This window comes from Ogataea philodendri (genome assembly GCF_020536065.1).
Source record: "Ogataea philodendri strain CBS6075 chromosome Unknown scaffold2, whole genome shotgun sequence".
Lineage (NCBI taxonomy): Eukaryota > Fungi > Ascomycota > Pichiomycetes > Pichiales > Pichiaceae > Ogataea > Ogataea philodendri.
In genome coordinates this window covers 640,201-661,461 of record NW_025764020.1, presented here as the reverse complement: position 1 = coordinate 661,461, position 21,261 = coordinate 640,201, and the positions used below count along the sequence as shown (strand labels likewise).

Sequence of the window (21,261 nt, the reverse complement as noted above, 5' to 3'; positions counted from 1 at the left end):
TATATAATTGTCAAAATGGATCCCGCAAGTCCAACTATTGTACACTTTGCTATGTCTTGTACTTTTATTGCTTGATTCATGCTTTGGTGGACCAGGTAGCCAACGAGGTGGTGGTGGTCCAGTGGTGGGTAAGTCCACTGGTACCGAAACCGGTGTCGTTGTTGTCTTGGTGTCTTGGTTGGAACAAACCTTCGGCAAAGGAAGGCAGGCTTCCAACAGACTTTTCAATGTCGACGGTCTTGATGGATCCAACAGCAGCTGGAGCAGCAATCAAAGCAATGAAAATGACGAAAATGGTGAAGAACAAAACAGAGTACTTTCTCACCATTCTCTTTCTCAATCTAGCCTGTTTCAAAGAGTAGATTGGAGGTCTAATCTGTCTGCTTGGCTTCAACCAGAACAGCATCAAGGAGTGCCATCTATCCACGAATGGGAAACAAACAATTGGGAATTGCAGGAACAAAAGAACGTGTCCAAGAACAAAGTCTCCAGCAAAGTGAGACATCTCGATGATCTTGGCACAGAACTCTCTGGCAGGTTGGGTCCAGGCGTTGTAACCCAAACCAGAACCGTACCACTTACCAGTCCAGAACGCAACGTTGGAGTGGTCGTTCTTGAACTCTCTGGTGAGGAACAAAAGAGTCATGAACTTGAAGATTAATCTTTGGACGTAGATCATGGTGATCAAACCAGCCAACATTCTGCCAAAGTGGAAACCTTCCAAAACCCACATGACAATGAAGAACACAATGTTGATCAGAACAGCAACACCGTGGGCAACACCAGCCATGACAGATCCGGTCTTCTTGCAGCACATTCCAAGCAATGGACCTGCGCAACAGGACAGTCCCAAACACACAAACAGAACACCAATGTCGATGACAATTGGAGCCAAAGAACAAATGACCAATCTCAAAACAGAGTTGACAACAGGAGCGTCAATAACACCGGTTTGAGCGTTCATGAAAGTGTAAGCAAGGAAACATCCGGCAGTGTAGACAATACATGGGAAAGTGTCAGAGAAGAAGATGTTGGATCTGTGGGCTCTAGCGGCATCACCAGCAGCCTTCTCGGAGTCGTCTCCAATGGTCTTTCTCTTGAAACCAGTAACTCTGGATCTAGTCAATCTGATGTAACCGATCCAGGAGTTTCTGTGCCATTTGGTGTTACCTCTGGACAACCATCTGATAAAGTCTCTGTAGTCAATGAAGTAGTCCTCCCAAGAGAATTGGTGAGGGTTGAAGATGAACGGAGAGAACATCAATGCAACAATGGACAGCCAGAACCACAGAAGAGCAGGTTGCCAGTGAGCAACAGTACCAAACAGTAACATGATCATACATCTAGCACCAACGTAAATGGTCGAGTCGGCAAATCTAGCGTACAACACGGAGAATGGAATTCTTGCAGTAGCGAAACCTCTACCGGTGGAGATATATCTGGCACCACCAACACAGATGTCGTTCAACAGGGAGGAAGAGTAAATCTGAGCAACAAACACTTCGAACAATGGAGACAAAGACAAGAAGTGTCTGCAGAATCTGTAAGCACACTTCCAAACACCTCTCTCGATCAGTTCTTGGACAAGCAATGGAACAAAAGCAATGAAGAACACAATGAAAATGGACAATGTGTAACGTCTAATCCAGTCGATGGATGGCATCAATTGGTAGCATCCCAATGGGTACTGGATGTCGGTGATTGGCTTGTTTCTGTCGTAAAGACACAAGATCGATTCGTGAGAAAGAGCAGTCAAGTTAACCAAGGTGAGCATGAACAATTGAAGAGACAACTGAATGAACAAGTTGTTGATATGGAAACCCAAGTGAGCATAGTAGAAAGAGAGGAATCTGTCCAATGGGAGCTGAGTACCCAAGTAGTAGTACTCTCTAGAAAGCATTTGCTCTCCCATACCAGCACCAATCTTAGTGGTGAAATTCAAAATCGAACCAAAACCGAGATCTCTTCCCTTACCACATTGGTAGTACTCACAATGCTTGATTCTACCACCTCTGCACATGGCAACCATACCAGCGTAGATATCTTCGTTCAAGTGCAATCCCTTTTGGGCCTTAGAGACACCACCTCTGGTGGTCATGTAGATAGCATTCAAGAAATCAGGGTGACCATAGTGCAATTTAGCACCGATCTGAGCCAAAGTTCTAGCAAACAAGGTACCGAAAGTTTGTTCCTTACCGGCAGCCACATCACCCAAAATACCAGAGTTCTCAGAGAAAATGTACTCTCTAGCACCAACAATGGCAACAGGATGTGAAATGGTGCTGATCTCAGACTTAAGACCAGGAGCGTATGGGTTCACGTGGTCAACGTTCAATTCTTCGAATTCAGCAAGCACAGATCTGATCTTCAGACACTCTTCCAGGTAGTTGTCCTGGTTGGCATCGATCAATTGCAGGTATTCACCTCTGGTGAAAATGATAGAGTGGTTCTGGTTATCAGACTTACCATCACCCAAAATTGGGTTACCGGAAAGTTGAACTCTGAACTTAGGTCTTCTTCTACCATTCTCCATAATCTCACAGTGTCCGTCAATCAAAGCAGAGAAAATTCTTGGCTCATCGCCCTCGTTAAGAGGAGGCTCCTCATCCAAGAAAGCAATTTGCAAATCTGGGTAGGCACGGAGCAAGAATTCAGCGTTCTCGAGTTCTTCTGGCTTGAATTTGGTCAAACGTTGCATGGAAACAACAAACTTGAACTTTCTTCTAGCCATTCTCTCAAGCTCTCTCTCCAAACCCTCAGCGTTTCCACCGAACATTTGGACGATCTCAGGGTTCTCAACACGGTAAAGTAACTTGATAGCTCTGGAGTAGTTCATGAAACCAGAAACAGTTCTGTACAAGGTTTGGGATCTCAAAGAAGCCCAGATTCTTGTTCTCAGAGTGTACTCAGGAGCAGCAGACTTGAAACCAATACAGTAGAATGGCAAGTCATCAATCTCGTTCTTCATGTTGTCGTCGTCCTTCTCTTCGCCGTTCTCGAAAGCAGCAGTTTCTTCGGCCAAGATCTTGGTGTCCTTAACGAAACATTCCCACTCAACTGGGTGCAATTGTTTCAGGTACTCAAGCAAGGTGACTCTGGAGAATTGATCGTCTTCTCTGATAATCTCTCTCAAAGAGAGCAAAATCTTTTCAGAGTAGTGAGGAGTGAACACAGTGAAGGTTGGCATGTTGTCAACTGGCAATGGTTCAGGAATAGGAGTAGCCAAGGATTGGGCAAAGAAAGAAATACGTCTTTCGGCCTCAGAGTTTCTTGGGAAGAACTCAGTCTCAAAGTTATTGTCATCCTGGGAAACAAAGAAGGTTGGAGCTCTCAAGGTACGCTTACCTTCAATCTCAGATGGAACTTGGTGGTAAAGAAGCTTTTGAACGTGATCAATAGCCAACAAGTGCTCTCTGTACATGGAGATAACGATAGCGTTCCAGACTTGAGAGATAAGAACCTTTGGCTTGTACTTGATTTCCATGTCGGTGGTGGCAAGGACCTTGGAGTAGATTCTCTTTGGCAATCTGGTGAAAATGTTTCTCCATGGGGTCAAGATAGAGATACCCAAGTAGAAAGATCTTCCAACGGAGAACAAACAGTTGACCAAAATGTACCACATGTAAGTATCCAAGAAGAACAACACCAAATCGGTAGCCATCATCAAACCAAGGGTAACCTTTGCCTGATGCTTACAGACAACGTTACCGTACCACTTCTCACCAGTACATCTCATGTTCATGGTGGACAAGTTTCTGATTGGGTCTCTCAGAGACAGAATCAAGAAGAAGTAAGACTCACAGTACTTGGCAAGGAAAACCAAGAACCACACGAACCAGGAGAGGTACATGTCCAGTCCAGACAAACGTGGGAATGATGCCGTGAAAGTTTGGGAAGCAACGTATCTTCTGGTCGATTTCTTCATGTAAGAAGTGAACAAACCTCCCAAAGGCATAACAGACAAGAAAACGATCGTGGCAATGGCAATGAAGAACGACACAATCGCCACAACCTCTGCAGCCTTAGATTTGGATTGCAAACCAGCCCAAGCAAACACGAAAACAACCGGTGCAAGGTTGACGGCAAGGATCAGGAACAAGAAACCGAGCTTTCTGCTCAAGTGTTGAGCACCAGCCCAGGCTCTAGGAACGAACATCCACTCGAAAATGGTGGCCAAAATATTAATACCAGAAGCAACAGTACCTCCCAATGCAGCAGCAGCCCATCTGGAGGATGCCAAAGGCTGATTGTTCAGCACTTGGACATAGTTGTGAGTGTAGAAAGTTGGAGCGTTGTAGGCAATGTACATCCAGAAAACAGAGATGTGCATAACCCAGATACGGTTAAAGTTGGTGATGATGTGCAACCAAGTTCTGATTTCTTTGTAAGTCTTGAAGAAAACGCTGTCCCATTCAACTTCGCCGAGCTTGAAGTATCTCTCTTCGGTTGGGAAGTCAACAAGTCTAGTACCGTCTTCCATGACAATTCTGGCAATACCTTCTGGATACCAGAAAAGCTGGTTGACGTCATCGTAACCGATAATGCTGTTGTGGTCCTTTTCACGTTTCACGTAACGGCCATCAACAACTTCGTAGACTTGAGCTCTGATGTAACGGTAGAGAGGAGTGATGACTCTGTTCAAGTAGTCTCCTTCTGGAACTGGGTCTGCTCTTTGTCTGCAGGCCTCCGAATTCAAGTAGTCCTGAGCACACTTGAAGATGAAACACAAACACTCTGGAGTGAATCTGACCTGGTTGGCTTCACCCCAAAGCAAAAGCCACAAAGCGATCTGTCTGACACGCTCAAGAGGAGCCATAGCATTCATCTTGGCCTTCCATCTGTAGTCAGCGGCGTCCAGAGAGTTGTCACCTTCCAACTCGGTCAGGGTTCTTTCGGTGTCCTCACCGTTTTCTTCAACGGCCTTTCTAGCCTTCTTAGACTTCTTCTTGGCTTTTCTAGCTTTTCTGGACAATTTACCCATGGTAACGTTACGGAATCCAACCTCATCGTCGAGATCAAGTTGGGCAGCAAAGTACCATTTCTTGTAATTAGCAGAGTCACCACCAATGTAGTCGGCGTGCAAGGAAAGCAAGGCCTGGGCTGGAGACATTCTCGAGGACCTCGAGTCCAGCATGGTCATGAAGTAGTCAAAGACGTTTCTCATGGAGTCTCTTTGGAAACCGAAGCAGTTGGTGAGGTCAATGAAGACGTCCTCGATCTGCTCGATGGTAACTGGAGCTTGGTTATCTGCGGTCCATGCTGGATACGGGTCAGTTGGAAGAGCAACCATGCCGGATTGGTCGTATGGACCAGCACCGTAGACAGGAGTCGAGGCACCGGACGATCTCTGGCCACCGTAACTCATCTGGGATGGGGTGTATTGTGTGCCGTAACCGTCGTAAGGAGTGCCTGGAGCACCACCTGGGCCGTAACTGAAATCCGAGTATGCCTCAGCATCACGCGAACCTGGCTGATCGTAGTAGCCTTGTTGGTTCAAGTTTGGATCGGAAGAATACTGGTGGTCGTATCCTTGTTGGTAATAAGCGTCTTGTTGGTCGAAACCTTGTGCGTACCCTTGGTAGTAAGGGTCTTGTGGATCATAATATTCCTGTTGACCTGGCTGACCAAACGCTTCGTCAGATTGGCTATAAGTTTCCTGATAGCCTCCCTGAGCCTGGTTGGCCCGGTTCGGGTCGTGGTAGGCGTTATCGTTATACGACATCCTATTCACTAAAGAAGGTTAGTCAACCAAACTATATCTTATTTCTAGCTGAAACAGGGAGTGTCTGCGGAAAAGAAATCCAGCACCCGGCAAAGTCGCGAGCTTGATCTGCGCGCATCTGCCGGAGGCCATAATTTTTTCTGCTATCCGTGCCTTACCAGGGCAAACCAGATCAAAATGGTATGCTAGCTGTAGCTCGGGCAAGGGCTGTTTCCCATGGTTAACAAAACCACGAAAAACAGTACAGATCATCCAACTGAGTGCCGAAAAAAACGCACAACTTACCTTAACAGTAAATGAAAGAATATCTAGTCAGTGAAACTCTAGGAAAACCGTTCCTCACTCAAATATACAACTAATGAAACCTGGTTATATACTGAGCTCGTCTTGCAGTAGTGTTGGACTTGTTCAACACTAGCGAGATGGTCAAAGAGTTAGCAGCTAAAAAAAAAAACAAACTTAAAACAGCACGGATCCTATTTGGATCCTGTGTCAGATCCAAAATGAACGTGCTGCGCCACATCCAGCAAGATCGGTTTTTCGCCCAGTCGCGGTCAAAATCCAGGCTGGTGTGGCACAGCACATGCGCAACTAAAATTTTCACAGCTACTATATTTAGACTTGACCAACTCGTTTCGGAAGCTAGCTTAGCCAATCGTAAATAGATCGTCGTTGATCTAGCCAGAACAATAATACTCTCGTGTGTATCTAGACCCTTGGCTCATAAGCCAAAATTCCGCCTCAGTTTATGCCCAGCCGGCTACAACCTCCCCGTCCCTGCGTATGCTCTCCTTTCTCCCCCCCCCCCTCTCGGCATCTATTTTCCAAGCTCACACCACCATCCCCTCTATTGTTACCCGGCCCCCTTTTTTACCCTCATCGACACTAGCGTGTACCGTGTTGTGTTCCTGCAAGGAAATTCTATTGTTTACGAGAATTTTTTTATCGTGTTTTGCAGCTACCTGAATAGGAATACATACAAATTCAATGTTCATACTTGGTTCTAGTCTACCGACAAAGAAATGCCGTCTGCAATGTCAGCAACGTACTTCCTTGCCACCTCCGACCGAATCCCGCCTTCAATAAGCTGCTGCACATTTTGGAATTGTGTTGCACGCGAAAACAAACGCATCTTGCTACGAAGCAGCTCAAAGCATCCTCGAAGCCCCCATCGCAGCTCGATGTCTTGGTCTGCAGAGTCCTCGGTCTCCACCGACCCTAGGATCATCTCTTCCCTGTCGTCGCCGAGTTTCTCGATAAACAGATTGATATGCTCGACCAGGTTCGAATACAGCCTGTTCAACACCTCTGCAGCTTCCGATTCCGAATCGGCACTAGTAACTAGCCGATCAAATAGTTCACTGGCATATGTCTGACTAATCAGTAAAAGGGACTCGTTGTTGGCAAAGAATGAGTCCACCAGCTGCGTGCCCGTGATAAATCCCTTTCTTTTAATTCTCTCCAAGATAAGGTAGCCGATTCTGGGCTCGTTGTTCCACAGACGCAAAACCCCGTCAATCAGCCACTTCTGCCGCTCTGCAACCTCACTTTCCTTCAGAAGCGCGAACTGGTCATTCTCCAAGTCTTCGTGTTCTCCTTCCGCAGCAGGAAGTCCTAAAACTTTGCGCAGCTTGGCCCCGCATAGCTCCAATGCTCCTCCTTCCACAACAGACAGCGAACGCGATCCAATGATACATGTAGACTGGATCACAAGCGTCACGATGTAGCAATCGAGGTTACTCACCACGTAAGACTCGTCTCCCGGGTGGTTTGCGGTCTCCTGCTCTATCTGCTGTTTGAGAAGCACAACCAGATCGTTGAACTGTTGCAACGACTCTCCTTCCTGAATATTGGTGTAGATGCTGTGACACAGCTCGTGGTACGGATGGTCCTGGTTATTGAACAGGTACTGGTCGACCAGATGGTAGATTTCGGCGTTGCCAGCGTCCTCGGCAGCACCCTCGATGTTCTCCTCAGCAGCAAAGTTGGTCTCATAAACAGATTCCGCCAGCTTGGACCCGAACAGCTTGCTGTCAAAGTTGATTACCTGCCGCTTGTCCATGAGTGACAAACGCAGGAACCGATGGAACTCCACTGGCAGGGTTGGCTTGATCGTTTGCGGACTGCTCAGACGAATCTCTCTTCCAATAACGTTTCTGAACAAGTACATTGTCGGATGGTAGTACAGCTTGTCCAGCTTGTTGAGGTCGTCGATCCACTCTGTCCATTGCCAGTCAAACCCAAAGTTGCTCAGCTGTGCCGTCATCCACTGAATGAATCTCTCGCATAGTTCGAGATCAAGATACTTGAAGTTGGAGTAGAAGAACCGGAACGCCGTGCCCAACACCTTGGCAAACGTCACCTTGTCTTCAGAGTTCGGAGACCGTCTCACGTTGGCCCAGTCTCTTCCACATGTGTCTGATAGAAGCATCTGGTAGTATATGAGCGGACTCGAGGCGGTCGGCAGATGGAACATGAGTCCCAGAACAGCTTCTGTCACTACCTGCTCCATTTTCCAAGTAGAAGTGTACCCTTGGTCGAACTCCTGCTGCACCAAGGTAGCAGACTCGATCATCGAGGCCTTGACGTTTGGATCCAGGTCCTCGTTGCTTTCCAAGCTGCTGATCAGATCCACACCAGAATTCAGATTGTTCAGAATGGTGAGCTTGTCGATCGACGAGTTTGGCTTGGCAAAAAGCTTTTCGTTAAAGTACACGGCCAGAGAAAGCAGCTGTCTTGAAACCGTCACTCTGTTGAACTCCATGTTCTGGACATTGTCCTGGACGATGTCGCGCAAGAGCAGAGACAGATACGACTCCACTGGAGGAACGGTGTCAAAAAGCGTAGCAGACGGCAAAAAGCACTCAAGTGCGTAGCGTGGGTAGTTCCAGAGCGAGTCCACAGTTCCTGTGAGCTTGAAAGACTGCCATTGCTCAACTGACGGGATGTTGAAGTGCTGGAAAATGTGTTTCTCAGGGTTTTCGGGTTCATGCGACTTGACGATCTGTAACATGTCCATGAAAAACGGCAATTCTTTGTCGACTGATTCCAAAGCAGGTAAAATCAGACTCACAATCTCCTTCGGCTTGTATGGTCCGTTGTCGGATTTGAAATGCTGGTAGCTTTGGTTAGCCAGGTCGTCCAAATCGACAATTTTGAACTTGCGTGCCGTCTCCAGCAGCTGGTTGAACGCTTCTTGGTCTTTTTGCACAGCGAGATGGTATGGAATTAGTGTCAGGATGTTAAAGTAGAGGATCTGTGCGACTCCCGACCGTTTCTCCGTTTGCGACTGGATATCAATGGCCAGGTCTAAGATGTGTTGGAAAGTCTTGATCACTGGTTCGTCGCTGACCATCATAGGACTCAAAACGGCAACAAACCGCAGAATCAGCTTCAGTTTCGTGATCGCACCGCATTCGGTCGACTGTGCTTCGTTCTCGGCCGGAACTCTAATTTCTTCAAATAGCTCCTGAATCTGAGAGTGCAGGAAATCAAACACGTACTGGCCGATCTTGGGATTTCTATAGTTCGAGACTTGAACCAATGCTCCAATCACAAACACTTTTTGAGGCTGCTCGACTATCAAGGCCAGTAGGAACTCGAGGACAGAATTACGAACAAAATCGTCAGTGTCGAGCTCCTGTGCAATCGACCCAGAAACGTTGTCGATGTCAATTGATAACTGTTGTGCAAATTCGCCGATCTTGGTGATCTCATTGCAGATGGTCCGTGCTAGCTCAGCCTCGCGAGGCAAAACAGACCTTCTTGGTCTCTTGGCCCAACCATCTCCAAACCGGTTTCCCTGTGGCTGTTGATGAGAAGGACCGCTGGGCATCTCGTGAGGAGGCGCTGCCAAAGAAGGCTCGTACCCTTCATCGTCGGAAACGCTTCTTTTCCGTTTATGGGGAGGCTCTTCCATTGCTGTTTAATTATACAATTTTATCGAAGTTTGGTTATTTGAAAAATATTTTATACTTTGTTGATACTTTCTATTCGCCTTGGTCTAAAATATAGTTACATATACACCATTTCGTCCTTCATTCTTCGGAAACCTCTGCGGTTTTTTGAGAAAACTGGCCGTTGGCAAGAGTCAATCTCTCGACCTTTGACTCCAATGACCGGATTCTCTCGGCACTCATCTTGAGGTCCATTTCTTTCTGTGCTTTCACGTTCTTGAGAGCTTCCTGAAGCTCTTGCTTGTGAGACTCCAGTTCGACAACATTGCTCTTTGTCTCCAGCTGGCTCTTCAAACGGTTCTTTTCGATTTTGAGTTGTTTCAACTCGTTCAAAAGAGACTCGTTGTGAGACGCAGAAACAGAGTTTTCCATCACCTGTAATTGGTTCTTCAATTGAGGTATCGTTTTGCTCGTCAACTCCTTGTTCTCACTCAAGGCCTTTTCCAGCTTGCTCTTCAACTCAGAGTGTTCCTGCTCGAGAATCTCGAACTTGCTCTTACTCAGATTCTTCTCTTCAGTCAACTGGAATATCTGGTGTCTCATGTCCGAATTGTTGTAAACCCTGTTTTTCAAGTCCTCAATATCGAATCCCTTGTTGTACTGCTGAGCAAGGAACTCCTCAACAGCAAACCGTTTTCTTCTCTCGTCTGCAAGCTGTTCGACCAACTTGTCGATCTTCGACTGTTCGTCAACTCCCTCTGTCTCAAGAGGAATATTGTGAGAACCAAGCTTGTGCTGCAGTTTGATTTCTCTTGAAATACTTCCTGCCAATTCGCCCGACACAATTTGCAGTTCGTTGAACAGCTCCTGGTTGGAGTTGAAAAGGCCCAGTTGTGTAGGCGTGAAAACGGGAGTGATCTGTGCATTAGGCACAGAATCGGTCAACCCCTTGGAACCCTGGTGTGATTGAGGAGCAAGCCCACCATTCAACGAGCGATCAGAGCGCGTTCCAACAGTCGAAGACCCAGCAGAAGTCGACTGGCTTGGGTAGTCAACAGGTCTCTTCTCTGGGGAAACGGATCTCGAGGCAGGAGCCAAAAGAACAGCACTCTTCTTCTCTGGAGAAACAGGCTTTGCATTGAACTCAGAAAGAAACGTCGAGTTTGCCTCTGGCTCCAAAGCAGAAGCATTGTCCATAGCCTTAGACTCAACGGATTTGGTTTCAGAGACGGGAACGGGAGGAAGCTTATCATTGGAGCGAGTAGAGAATGGTCTAACCTCCTTCTCAGCAGGCACCTTCTTTATCTCCCTCTCCTCTTTGACAGGCTCGTCAAACCCGTTTCTATACGAAAGTGTCTCTGGAGACTTTCTTCCATTTGACGTTGGCAATGCCGAATCAGTGCCTTTATGCTGAGAATCATAAATTTTGTTGATCAAGTATGGATACGAAGCAATTTCTGGATACTCCTGCGATGAATGTTTTGCTGATTTCCGCGATTCAGGAGAAACGAAATCAAAGTCTTCGTCATTCTTGGTACGTGGAGGTGTTGACAGATGAGAATTCACCAGCTTCGAACTTTCCTGGTTCTGAGTAACGGGCAACGACTTTGTGTGAATGTCCTCCTTCGAATCTAATGTGGTACTCGAATTGGCAAGAGGAGTGGCTTTGTCTGAATCAATGCTAGTGTCATTTCCATTCATGCCATCAATGCTAGAATTTTGTGCGAACGCGTTTTCGTCAATGTCCATATCCACAATTCTGCTTAGTCTGTAATCGTTTTCCTCGTTTGCAAGGTTCAATGTCAATCTGTAATTCATCAAAGAGTCCGATGGAGTTATAGGAGTTTTTGGAAGTTTTTTGTTCTTCATTGGGGATGAAGGGTCTTGAGGTGGTAAATTGATTGTCAATCCATGGTAGTTGTGTGCATATCCACTGTTCTGTGCAGATTTGGCAGAAGCACCAATCACCTTGTAAGAAACGTCGGGCTGGGCAGGAGCACTAATTGGCTCTTCCTCTTCGCGTTTCTTTCTGGAAATCTTCTTCAAGAAATGTTTAGCGTTCGGCAGTTTAGGGCTACCACTGGCGGAAACAGGCTTCGAAAATGCTTCTTTGAAGCCCAAAAATGGAGATTTTTTCTGTGGGCCAATATCTTCTTCCTTCTCAATAGGTAATGGCTTTGGAGGAGGCTTTCTAGATCTGGCTTTCAAAGAAGCAAATGATGACTGGTGAGAAGCGTTGCTTGGCTTATTGCTATCGTTCTTGACATCGTCTGCGAAAAGCATAGACCGATAAGGACGAGGACCTTGGACTTGTGCTGGTGCTTGTGTTGCCTTCGATGCGGTACCAGTGGGAGGCGGAACTTCGTTGGCCAAGTTAGAACTTGCAGGCTCCTCGTTTTTGGGCTGTTGTTCGTCCAAAGATCTATTAACAGGAACCTTCTCGATTTCCGACGATTTCGAATGAATTGAACTCAAATCACCATATCCGTATGCTTGATATGTTTCGAGATAGCTATCATCTCTGCTGATATGACTTGGTGGTTGGCCCTGTGAGGTCCGTTTCGATTGCGGACTTTGCTTGGTTTCTGGAACGAAAGATTCCACTTTGTCCGAGATGCTACTGTTATTGGTATGGTCACCAGCAACTTCTCTCTCGATCTCGCCGTTTTCAATCACAGAATGCTGAGGAGTTTTGGAAATGGAATCGAATGAAAAACTGTCACATTGGTCGGTCACGCTGTGAGGAGCTTCAAAAGCCTGCAATGTGGAATTTGAATTGTTCTTGCTTGATTCGTACTGTTCGAATCTGTTCGCAGTTCTAGGCTCTTCGAAGCCGCCATCTTCCTCGTCGATTGGCAGCTCTGTTGCGGTTGTGAAGACATCCTGTTGAGTTGTAGATTCATGCGCGAGTTGATAAATTTGAGCGCTTGCCACTCTTGGTTTCTCGTTGCTTTCATGAGACGACGTGACTGAGTACATGGAGGAGGCCGGCTCGCTTCCAGATGGCATTCTGACTTGTTCCGAGTAGTAAGACGACTGTCTGGTGGACTGTTCGTCTGGCTCAGTTTGACGACGAGTCGACGTTGAAGCCACAGACTTGGCAGGAGAAAATCTCTCTTGAGTACCATGCAAAGTTTCGGCACTTTTTGAGAGGTCCTCTTCGGCTGGGATATCCGTTGGCTCGAGCTTTCTTTCCAGCGTCTCAGGTTCCTGTGGCGTGACAAATTTCTCTTGTTCAGCAACTTCGGCTTGAGGCTGTTGAATTTGAGCTTCCTCCTCTTCATAGTCCTCTTCTCTTGAAGCGTTCATTTCACGCACAGGCTCGTCGTCCTGTTCGTCGTCACTGTCAGCAAACACGTACTTGTTGAGTCTCCCCTTGCTGGAGTTGATTGGCTGGAATGGCTCGGTTATCACGCTGCTCTCAGACTTGACTGGACTTGGAGGTTGAACTGCAGCCTCGACTTGTGGTTCCGTAACCCCACCGTTTTCCGAAATCGGATCACGTGTTGATGGTTCAGGCTTGAGAGGACCAACAGAACGCGCCTGTTGAGATTGCACGTACGGCAGCGACTGAATCTGCTGGTCCGGCTGTGCTTGTATTTGTGCTTGTGGTATAGGCTGAAAAGGCTGGCTAGGTGGAACCTGCTGGGTCTGTCTTATTTGTTGCGGGTAAGAGACAGGCTGCTGTGGAACATAACCCGGACGCGCAGGGTAAGGTTGCTGCATTGGTGCCATCTGTGGCTGGCCTCCATAGCTCATCGGCTGAGGTGCAAAGTTTTGTTGACCAGGCCTGAAACCGGATGCAGAATATCTCGAGGTCATAGACATGGCTTTCGGTGGAGGAGCATTGCTCATATCATATCCAGGGTATTGGTTGAACTGTGGTGGTCTCGACTGCATCGACATGGCTCTAGGATCGTAGCCCATCCGTCCTGTCGGGTATCCTGGACCAGGACCCGCTGATTGCATGGACATGGCTCTTGGAGGGCCCTTGCCCATGTTGGCAGCCTGGGAAGCCATCATCTTCTTTTGGTGGGTCATTTGCTTTCTGTATTGCACGTTGGACAGCTGACCGTTAGGACCCTTTGGCTTATTGGACAGCGTGGGGATGTACGGCTGAGTATCCAAAGAAGAGGAGCCGTTTCCGTATCTTCCTCCACCCCTGATATGTTTCAAATCATCAAAAGAAACAGACTCTGTGGACGTGTCGACCTCAACGTCTGCATCACCTTCTCCCATACCGTCGTCATCATCGTCACCTTTACCGAATTTCATGCCTCGTTTGAAAAATTTGTTGACTGACGAGGACGAGTTCGAGGCAAGAGAGCCCCGTCTGGACTGAGACCCTCCATATCCCGCGTAGTTGTTGCGCATTCTTGGAGGTGCAACGTTAGGAACCCTTCCATAATAATCTGCTTGAGGTGGACCTTGCATATACACGTCCTGTCTCTGGTAAGGAGCCTGGTACGATCCGGAAAGAGGCTGTTGGTATCCCTGGTACGATCCGGGAGGATAGTATTGAGAAGGAGGCCCAGGTTGGGTCATGGGCCGCGAATTTGGTTGAATCGGTCTTTCGTGCCGGACGTCTATGAAAGCACTCTGGTCCAAAGCCTTACTCATCCCACTTCGAGGCACACCGTCCACGACGTTCTGGGAACTGCGATTGCTCACTAACATGGCCTGATCCATCTTGCCTAATATTAATGAACGCGAGTGCTGATGGTAAACTTTTTTCTTGTGCGAATCAAAACAAAATTGAATTCTCCTATATTTACTTTTGAAACCCCTGGAACTCAGGAGCGACTTTGCGCACGACTTTTCTGCCGGTGCAAGGACTTCTTAAAATTAGCACTAGAATTAAATAAGTTGAAGATACGGTAGCTGGTGGGGAGCTCATTCGCGCTTTGCGCTCGGCAAGTCGCTCACCCGGCCCACGATGTTGTATCTGTTGCTGAAAAACGTGTACCAGTCGTCCAGAACCTTGAGTTGTTTCTCCGTCAATGTAGAGTAGTCCCAGCTAACGTCCAGAGCCGTGTCTTCTGGCTTCAGCGAGCTCTTTCCCAACGCTCTGGACGCGTCTCTCCCCACAAACACGTGATATCCTTTCCCGACACCGTAGGCATTGTGATTGTGGGAAACGTCAAATACGGTGCCCTTGATTCCTATGTACATCTTCTCGCTTTGCTCCCCTGTTGGTTAGGAAAAGAAACAGTTCTGGCAGAACCTACCATCACATTTGGCCAATTCGGCCATTGAGATCGGCGTGTCGCTTGGCGGAGCAAGGTCCACGGGCGTCTTGGGCATGAACTTGTTACTCATGAGATAAATTAAATCCACAACGGATTAGATAAATGCTGAATAATCGCGTTTTTTCACTGGCTGAAGCAGTAGTACACCTAGTATATAAGAGTGGCATTATTTCTCCTTTTTGGAGTCTGACGGTTCCTTTGGAGCGTCTTGTTTGTCAGTAGATCCTTCCTGCTGCAGTTTCGCCTTCTCACGCGCAATCTCACCGATAAACCACGTCACAGATCCCCAAAGAAGCAGCGATATCACCAACAGATTGACAAAATGGATGGATCGACTCAGGAAAATCATCACCACCAGGGAGATGATCAGACACGCAAATGAGATGTGTGTGGCTGCAACGAGCGTGGGCGTTGTGCCCGGCTGGAAAACAGAGTCCCAGAGATCGGCAATAAAAGACATGGAGATTATGTTTTTTTTCCAGCCCCGGAAGAATGTCTTTTCTAGATGCCAAGGTTGATTTCGCCAATTTGAGCACCGAGTCGCTCGAAAAACTCACCAAGGTGTCTGATTTTGCGCTCGATTATAATATCTTTCTTTTCAAAGGAATCAAACAGGCTCGTGAGTCCGATACTAAGGAACTGATTGATTTCCGACTGGATCTGTTCAATTCAATTCCCAAAGACCATGGCTCTATGATCTTTCGTGGACTCGATAAGTCTGCTTCCGGAGATTACACATTAATTCCTACAACTACTTCGAGATTGCAAGACCGGCTGTTGGAGCTGTTAATCCTGGAAAGACACAGAAGAGACATCCAGGTATTGAGCAAACTGGCCAACAAGAAGATCAATCCAGTACCGCTCGAAGACCCAAACGTCTACGAGATCAAGTCTCCGCTGTACCAGAGGTTGTTGTCTACAAAAGACGAGTACGAGACGAGTTTTAAGAGGTTTGCCATGATGCAAAACGTGGAGTACGATTTCGAGAACGAATTGGACGACGGCGACTACGAGAATGACAATGACCTGGTCCAACAGTTCTGCACAGATGACTTGTTTGAGGTCGACCCGAAGAATCTGGACGAGTCCGAATTGGCAAAAATATTGATTCCGTTGGCTTCCAAGACAATTTTCCAAGAATGAGCACTTGATCTGCATGTCGGCCCAAAAACCATGATATGGCACTGATCAGCACACTTTCCCCTTTTGAAAGAATGCGCCACTTGCCAATCATTTTCTTCTCAACTATAGCTGCTTGTGGTTGCTTCCAAAAATCGGAATAAAAATGATACGAGCCAACTCTATACGAGCAGGCGCCCGTTTTCGCGATCTCGAATTTCCACTAATGCATACGCGTGCTGGGTGTCTGCACTGGAGCTTCTGAGCTTGCGCAGATCTGGAAACAGTCTTAAATAAATATTCTGTTCTTGATGGTTGCAGAAAAAAAGATACATTGTTCCAAGTCAAAAATTAGCCAATGGCTTCCAAATAGCCAGGTTCCATGAACTCTGCCATACAGCACACTGTTTCAAACAGTCCAGAATAGAATACCAGAAACTTTCTAGTCCGATCTGATATATAAACTCTGGACTGTACCGCACAGACCATTCTTCATTTGATATGTTGGGATACAAAATTTTGACCGCTGCCGCTCTATTGTTGGCTGTTGCTCCTGCTAGACCTGTTGCCGGAGGCGACTGGGACCTTGAAACCACAAGTACCGAGTACGTTACTGTGACTTACTCTGACAGTACCTCGACCTCCACCACCGACTGTGGTGACAAGGACGAGACCACGTCTGAGTCCACGTCCGAGTCTGTGACTTCGTCTACTCCAGTCGTTTCCACCTCCAGCTCGCTGTCTTCCTCGTCTTCCGTGGTGACACCAACCACCTGGACTACCGTCATTGTGACCTCAGGAACCACTATCACCACCGGATGCGTCGAGACCACCGAGACTTTTGAGGAATACACCACTATCTACACCACCTACTGTCCTCTGCCGGAAACAGAGACCCCAACCACCGTCGCACCATCGACTCTTCCTCCATCTCCTCCAGTGCACTCCTCTGCACCACCAGCTCCGCCAGTTCCTACTCACACCACCGCTGTGCCTCCAGCTCCAGCACCACCTGCATCTTCCTTTGCTCCATCGAGTTCGGCTACAGCTCCAGTGGTGCCTCCATCCTCGGCTCCAGTCCCAGTGGTTTCTTCCGCCACCCCAGTCTCCTCGGCTCACTTTGAGTCTTCTGCTGCTCCATTCACTCCGGTCTTCACCGCCGTGCCTGGCAACAGCTCTACTCCACACACCTCTGAGCTCTCTTCCTCTGTTGGTGTCGAGACCCAGCTGCTTGCTGGAGCCGCAGGACTCAACCTTGGCTACCACTCCGCTTACGCCTTTGTGCTTGCTTTGATGGTGGCTCTTGCTTGATTAGATCTACGTGTTTCTTCTTTTTATGTATTCCGGAACATTTTGGCCAGTGCAATAATAGTAGTCATACATTCGTTATGTATCTTCTCTACTCAACATCGTTTTCAAAAGTTTCACCTTCTGTCAACTCTGGAACATCTTCCTCGTCCTCCTTCGAAGCATCAGCACCTCCCTTACCCTTCTGGATCTGCTCGGCAATCTGTTGCAACATGTTGAGGTTCTCAGCACCCAATTGCGGCAAAATGTTTGGGAGCAACTCAGGCAAAGTCTTCTCCTGAGCGAATCCACTGAAGGTGTAGGTATTGTAGGCAGCAGCAGCCTGGACACCAACTCTGTTGAAATGCAAAACCTTACCGTCATCCTTGAAGAAGTTGGCCTCCTCGATGCCAGTCAAGACCTCAGCATTCAACTTCTTGAGAGTGTTTTGCAACTGGGTGTCGTCGGCCTCGGCACTCTTGTTGATCTTCTTGGCCTTGATTCTTTGTCCACCGACTTTCTTGGCGGAAGCCTTTTGCAACTTGGCGAGCTTTTCTGGGTCAATTGGCATTATGATTTCGCTCTCTTAGTAATTTTTCACTTTTTTTTCTCCAAAATCGACATTTTTCAACGAGCTGGGATTCCTTGACCTTATGGTTAAGCAGCCCTGGTGCTATAAGAATAAATTACACACTTTTTTGGTAGCTGGGCCCGATCTGGCTAATCTTGCCAACGAGACCCAAATATACATATCTCTATTCGCTATCGCTGAGATTCTCCTCGTTCAGCTTCGTTAAAAGTCGCTCACGGTTTCTTTTACACGTCAGCGTGTCTATGTGTCTTTTCAACGCGTCCTTACGAGCAAATCCTTTCTGGCATAGCGGGCAGATGTTGGGAGGCACCTCGAGATGGATTTTCTCGTGGCGTTTGAGATCCGAAGACCTTTTGAACGTCATCGAACATGTGCGGCAAACATGGCTCTTGGGATGTGATTCAGGCGTGGTTGGATTAGAATGGTTCGACTGCTGCGCAGACTCGCTGCTCCCGGCGTTGTGATGATTCGATAGCACGTCTATATTTTGGAGCACCTGTAGCTGTTGCGGCGGAGATGTAGTCAAACCGGGCGAGGTGGCCTGCTGCTTAGAAGTCGATGAGATGCCAGATATTTTTTGAAATAGCTCTTGCTGTTCTGTGGGATCCATATTCTTGATACTGTTGGCGAGCTGGCCTATCAACTCGTTGTTTTGAGATTGGGGGCTATGGCTGGCATATAAAGAAGACCCAACCTGGCCAAAATGCTGTTGTTGTTGCTGATTCTTGAACACGTCCAGCCCCAACTGGGGAAACGTATCGGAGTTTCGACTCCCACGCGACTCCAACTCCGAGTTCTGCGGAAACACGCGCTGTCCGATTAACCTATTAATCTGAGGACCCATATATTCCCTAGAGATCGGCAAACCCCCATGTGGCGAATTTGCGTACTGGAGCCTGCTCAGAATATCTCTGATGGTGGGATCTATGCGGTACTGGTGCTTCTTGATCACCTCATTCGCGAGCTTCAAAAACTCCACGTCCTCAAGTGTCATTGGCTCTGCCGGAAACCGAGCAGCGCGATTTGGAGACACTTTGGGCTTGGATGAATTGATTAGCTCAATCAACAGTCTTTGAATATCCGACGACTGACTGCTCATTATATTAGCATTCTATGGGCAACACCAGGCGTAAAAGACAGTTGGATGTAAAAGATGGTTAAAAAGTTTCGACAACGGCCATGCCTATGGCCTTTAACTATTGGTATCGAACGGTGGCTCCTATGTTTAGCAATTCTTATACTGTCTATTATGAATCATCACGTGACTAGGAACAAATTTTCTAAAATTTCGTATATCTAAAAATCTACACAGCCTTGAATATCTTAAACCCTTTTCTCCAGCATGCTCTCTCTGGCTGGACCTGTTCCAACCCATTGCACAGGAACTTGGAGGAAGTCCTCGATGAACTTCAGGTATTTCTGAGCGTTCTCTGGCAGATCCTCATAACGCTTCACAGAGGTGATATCCTCGTTCCATCCTGGAAGAGTCTTGTATTCAACGTCCACCTTGTCCAGGACATAAAGGTCTTCTGGGAACGACTCAAGCTTCTTTCCGTTGTAACTGTATCCGACACCAACCTGAATCTCCTTGAAGGAGTCCAAAACGTCCAATTTTGTGATATTCAACGAGGTGTACCCGTTGATCAAACACGAGTACTTCAGCACCACAAGGTCCAACCATCCGCATCTTCTCTTTCTTCCGGTGGTGACACCGTACTCGCGACCGATGGTTTGTAGAGCCTCACCGTCCTTGTTGAGTTGCTCGGTAGGGAAAGGTCCTTCACCCACCCTGGTTGTGTAAGCTTTCACCACACCATAAATGTTTCTGATGCTCTGAGGAGGAATACCAAGACCAGTCAGAACTCCACCGATACCGGTGTTGGACGAGGTGACGTATGGGTAAGTACCGAAGTCGATGTCCAACATCAAAGCGTTGGCACCCTCAATCAAAATCTTCTTCTTTTCCTGGAGAGCCTTGTGCATGAACTGGACAGAGTCCACAACAAATGGCTTGATCTTTTCTCTGAGCTCCTTGTACTTGGCGAGCTCAGTCTCGACGTCGCAGTCAAACTCACCGTATCTCTTGAAACGGGTGTCGACAAGTCTTCTGACTCTGGTCTCGAACTCTTTCCAGGAGTCTGGCTCGTCCGAAACCAAGTGGTGGACTCTCACACCGGATCTGGAGGCCTTGGTGGAATAAGTTGGTCCAATACCCTTACCGGTGGTTCCAATGGACTTCTTGTTGCTGGAAAGCTCGGCCTCTCTAAGTTTGTCCACACGCTGGTGGAAGTCGAAAACCAAGTGAGCTCTAGAAGACAAGAACAAACGACCTTTACAGTCGAGTCCCTGCTCCTCGATTTTGTGCAACTCCTCGAAGAACGATGGAAGATGAACAACAACACCGGATCCAACCAGGTTGACACACTTTGGATTCACCAATCCAGAAGGAAGCATGTGGAAATCGTACTTCTTGTCTCCCACAACAATGGTGTGTCCGGCGTTGTTACCACCTTGACATCTGGCACACACCTCGATGTCGTCACAAAGAAGATCGACAAGTTTTCCTTTACCTTCGTCACCCCACTGGGCACCTAAAACAACGTCAGCCATGTGATTATTGAACAGAAGATGAATCTGTTAAACCAAAAAAAATTCCGGGAGGCAGCAGGTATAATATATAAATTTTTCTGCCCGGTAGCTGGACCCGTCGCGGGGAAGTCCGCGGTAAGAAGTCATCTAATAAATTAATTAACACGGTTCAAGTCAACATTTTTTCAAGATTATGTAAGAGAAAGGAGAACCAAAGAACAATGGCACCAAATAGGTGTCACAATACATAATCAAGCCGCAAAGTCCAGCACTATAATAGGAGAGACTTATTGGGTGTGAACCTCCTTATCTTCCTCAACAGTAGCAATGTCTCCGTTTTTGTGCAACAACGAGTCGGCATGGATGGTTGGCAGTTTAACACTATGCATTAGTCCGGTTTGAGAATGTACTTACCTGAATCCCTTGATTAAAGAGTACTCGTGTTGGATTTCGCCCCCCACGGCCTTAATTCCTTGCTTAAACCTTAATGGTTAGAACACTTGTGTTTCATACTCACTTTGCAATTGCTGGGTCGGTGGTGGATTCCTTGAGGGTAACCTGGGCGTTAGTGGCTCAATTGGCTCGACTTACGATGAATGTTTTGCTTTCGGTCATGGTAGCTAGATAGAGAAAAGAAATTTGTGGTACGAATTTTAGCAATAAAGATCAGGCCAATCAATAACTTTTTTGTGTGGCGCAGGAGGCCAATTTTTTACGACACAGATATTTGTTGTACCCGATATAGAGATCGAAGAGTTGGAGAGTAGGGTGCACTTGGTGGGTCTTGCACAAGCGGGAGGGCTTTGA

The 21,261-nt window shown here is 47.3% G+C and overlaps 14 protein-coding genes across 14 annotated transcripts; 5 read left to right on the top strand and 9 right to left on the bottom strand.

Annotated features, from left to right (window-relative positions):
• Window positions 1-15: 15 nt before the first annotated feature.
• Window positions 16-5,829, top strand: OGAPHI_004117 (uncharacterized protein; the record flags this gene model as incomplete). The annotated part of the gene is made up of 8 exons (XM_046205160.1): window positions 16-28; window positions 108-626; window positions 711-1,299; window positions 1,381-2,239; window positions 2,300-2,808; window positions 2,881-3,867; window positions 3,961-5,389; window positions 5,455-5,829. 8 exons carry the CDS (start codon window positions 16-18, stop codon window positions 5,827-5,829), a joined length of 5,280 nt encoding a protein of 1,759 aa, XP_046061132.1.
• Window positions 77-5,722, bottom strand: OGAPHI_004118 (uncharacterized protein; the record flags this gene model as incomplete). The annotated part of the gene is made up of 1 exon (XM_046205162.1): window positions 77-5,722. One exon carries the CDS (start codon window positions 5,720-5,722, stop codon window positions 77-79), a length of 5,646 nt encoding a protein of 1,881 aa, XP_046061133.1.
• An 896-nt stretch (window positions 5,830-6,725) lies between the features above and the next one.
• OGAPHI_004115 (uncharacterized protein) lies at window positions 6,726-9,641 on the bottom strand (the record flags this gene model as incomplete). The annotated part of the gene is made up of 1 exon (XM_046205158.1): window positions 6,726-9,641. The coding sequence occupies one exon, from the start codon at window positions 9,639-9,641 to the stop codon at window positions 6,726-6,728; it is 2,916 nt and encodes a 971-aa protein (XP_046061130.1).
• Window positions 8,197-8,598, top strand: OGAPHI_004116 (uncharacterized protein; the record flags this gene model as incomplete). Its single annotated transcript, XM_046205159.1, has 1 exon — window positions 8,197-8,598. One exon carries the CDS (start codon window positions 8,197-8,199, stop codon window positions 8,596-8,598), a length of 402 nt encoding a protein of 133 aa, XP_046061131.1.
• A 118-nt stretch (window positions 9,642-9,759) lies between the features above and the next one.
• OGAPHI_004114 (uncharacterized protein) lies at window positions 9,760-14,307 on the bottom strand (the record flags this gene model as incomplete). Its single annotated transcript, XM_046205157.1, has 1 exon — window positions 9,760-14,307. The coding sequence occupies one exon, from the start codon at window positions 14,305-14,307 to the stop codon at window positions 9,760-9,762; it is 4,548 nt and encodes a 1,515-aa protein (XP_046061129.1).
• A 204-nt stretch (window positions 14,308-14,511) lies between these two features.
• OGAPHI_004113 (uncharacterized protein) lies at window positions 14,512-14,937 on the bottom strand (the record flags this gene model as incomplete). Its single annotated transcript, XM_046205156.1, has 2 exons — window positions 14,512-14,780; window positions 14,847-14,937. The coding sequence occupies 2 exons, from the start codon at window positions 14,935-14,937 to the stop codon at window positions 14,512-14,514; spliced, it is 360 nt and encodes a 119-aa protein (XP_046061128.1).
• Window positions 14,938-15,033: 96 nt separating this feature from the next.
• OGAPHI_004112 (uncharacterized protein) lies at window positions 15,034-15,327 on the bottom strand (the record flags this gene model as incomplete). Its single annotated transcript, XM_046205155.1, has 1 exon — window positions 15,034-15,327. One exon carries the CDS (start codon window positions 15,325-15,327, stop codon window positions 15,034-15,036), a length of 294 nt encoding a protein of 97 aa, XP_046061127.1.
• A 32-nt stretch (window positions 15,328-15,359) lies between these two features.
• OGAPHI_004111 (uncharacterized protein) lies at window positions 15,360-16,010 on the top strand (the record flags this gene model as incomplete). The annotated part of the gene is made up of 1 exon (XM_046205154.1): window positions 15,360-16,010. One exon carries the CDS (start codon window positions 15,360-15,362, stop codon window positions 16,008-16,010), a length of 651 nt encoding a protein of 216 aa, XP_046061126.1.
• Window positions 15,654-16,774, bottom strand: OGAPHI_004110 (uncharacterized protein; the record flags this gene model as incomplete). The annotated part of the gene is made up of 2 exons (XM_046205153.1): window positions 15,654-15,893; window positions 16,622-16,774. The coding sequence occupies 2 exons, from the start codon at window positions 16,772-16,774 to the stop codon at window positions 15,654-15,656; spliced, it is 393 nt and encodes a 130-aa protein (XP_046061125.1).
• OGAPHI_004109 (uncharacterized protein) lies at window positions 16,488-17,297 on the top strand (the record flags this gene model as incomplete). The annotated part of the gene is made up of 1 exon (XM_046205152.1): window positions 16,488-17,297. The coding sequence occupies one exon, from the start codon at window positions 16,488-16,490 to the stop codon at window positions 17,295-17,297; it is 810 nt and encodes a 269-aa protein (XP_046061124.1).
• An 88-nt stretch (window positions 17,298-17,385) lies between these two features.
• OGAPHI_004108 (uncharacterized protein) lies at window positions 17,386-17,844 on the bottom strand (the record flags this gene model as incomplete). The annotated part of the gene is made up of 1 exon (XM_046205151.1): window positions 17,386-17,844. One exon carries the CDS (start codon window positions 17,842-17,844, stop codon window positions 17,386-17,388), a length of 459 nt encoding a protein of 152 aa, XP_046061123.1.
• A 184-nt stretch (window positions 17,845-18,028) lies between these two features.
• OGAPHI_004107 (uncharacterized protein) lies at window positions 18,029-18,964 on the bottom strand (the record flags this gene model as incomplete). Its single annotated transcript, XM_046205149.1, has 1 exon — window positions 18,029-18,964. The coding sequence occupies one exon, from the start codon at window positions 18,962-18,964 to the stop codon at window positions 18,029-18,031; it is 936 nt and encodes a 311-aa protein (XP_046061122.1).
• A 14-nt stretch (window positions 18,965-18,978) lies between these two features.
• On the top strand, window positions 18,979-20,460 carry OGAPHI_004106 (uncharacterized protein; the record flags this gene model as incomplete). The annotated part of the gene is made up of 2 exons (XM_046205148.1): window positions 18,979-19,011; window positions 19,603-20,460. 2 exons carry the CDS (start codon window positions 18,979-18,981, stop codon window positions 20,458-20,460), a joined length of 891 nt encoding a protein of 296 aa, XP_046061121.1.
• Window positions 19,189-20,843, bottom strand: OGAPHI_004105 (uncharacterized protein; the record flags this gene model as incomplete). Its single annotated transcript, XM_046205147.1, has 2 exons — window positions 19,189-20,499; window positions 20,757-20,843. 2 exons carry the CDS (start codon window positions 20,841-20,843, stop codon window positions 19,189-19,191), a joined length of 1,398 nt encoding a protein of 465 aa, XP_046061120.1.
• Window positions 20,844-21,261: the final 418 nt, after the last annotated feature.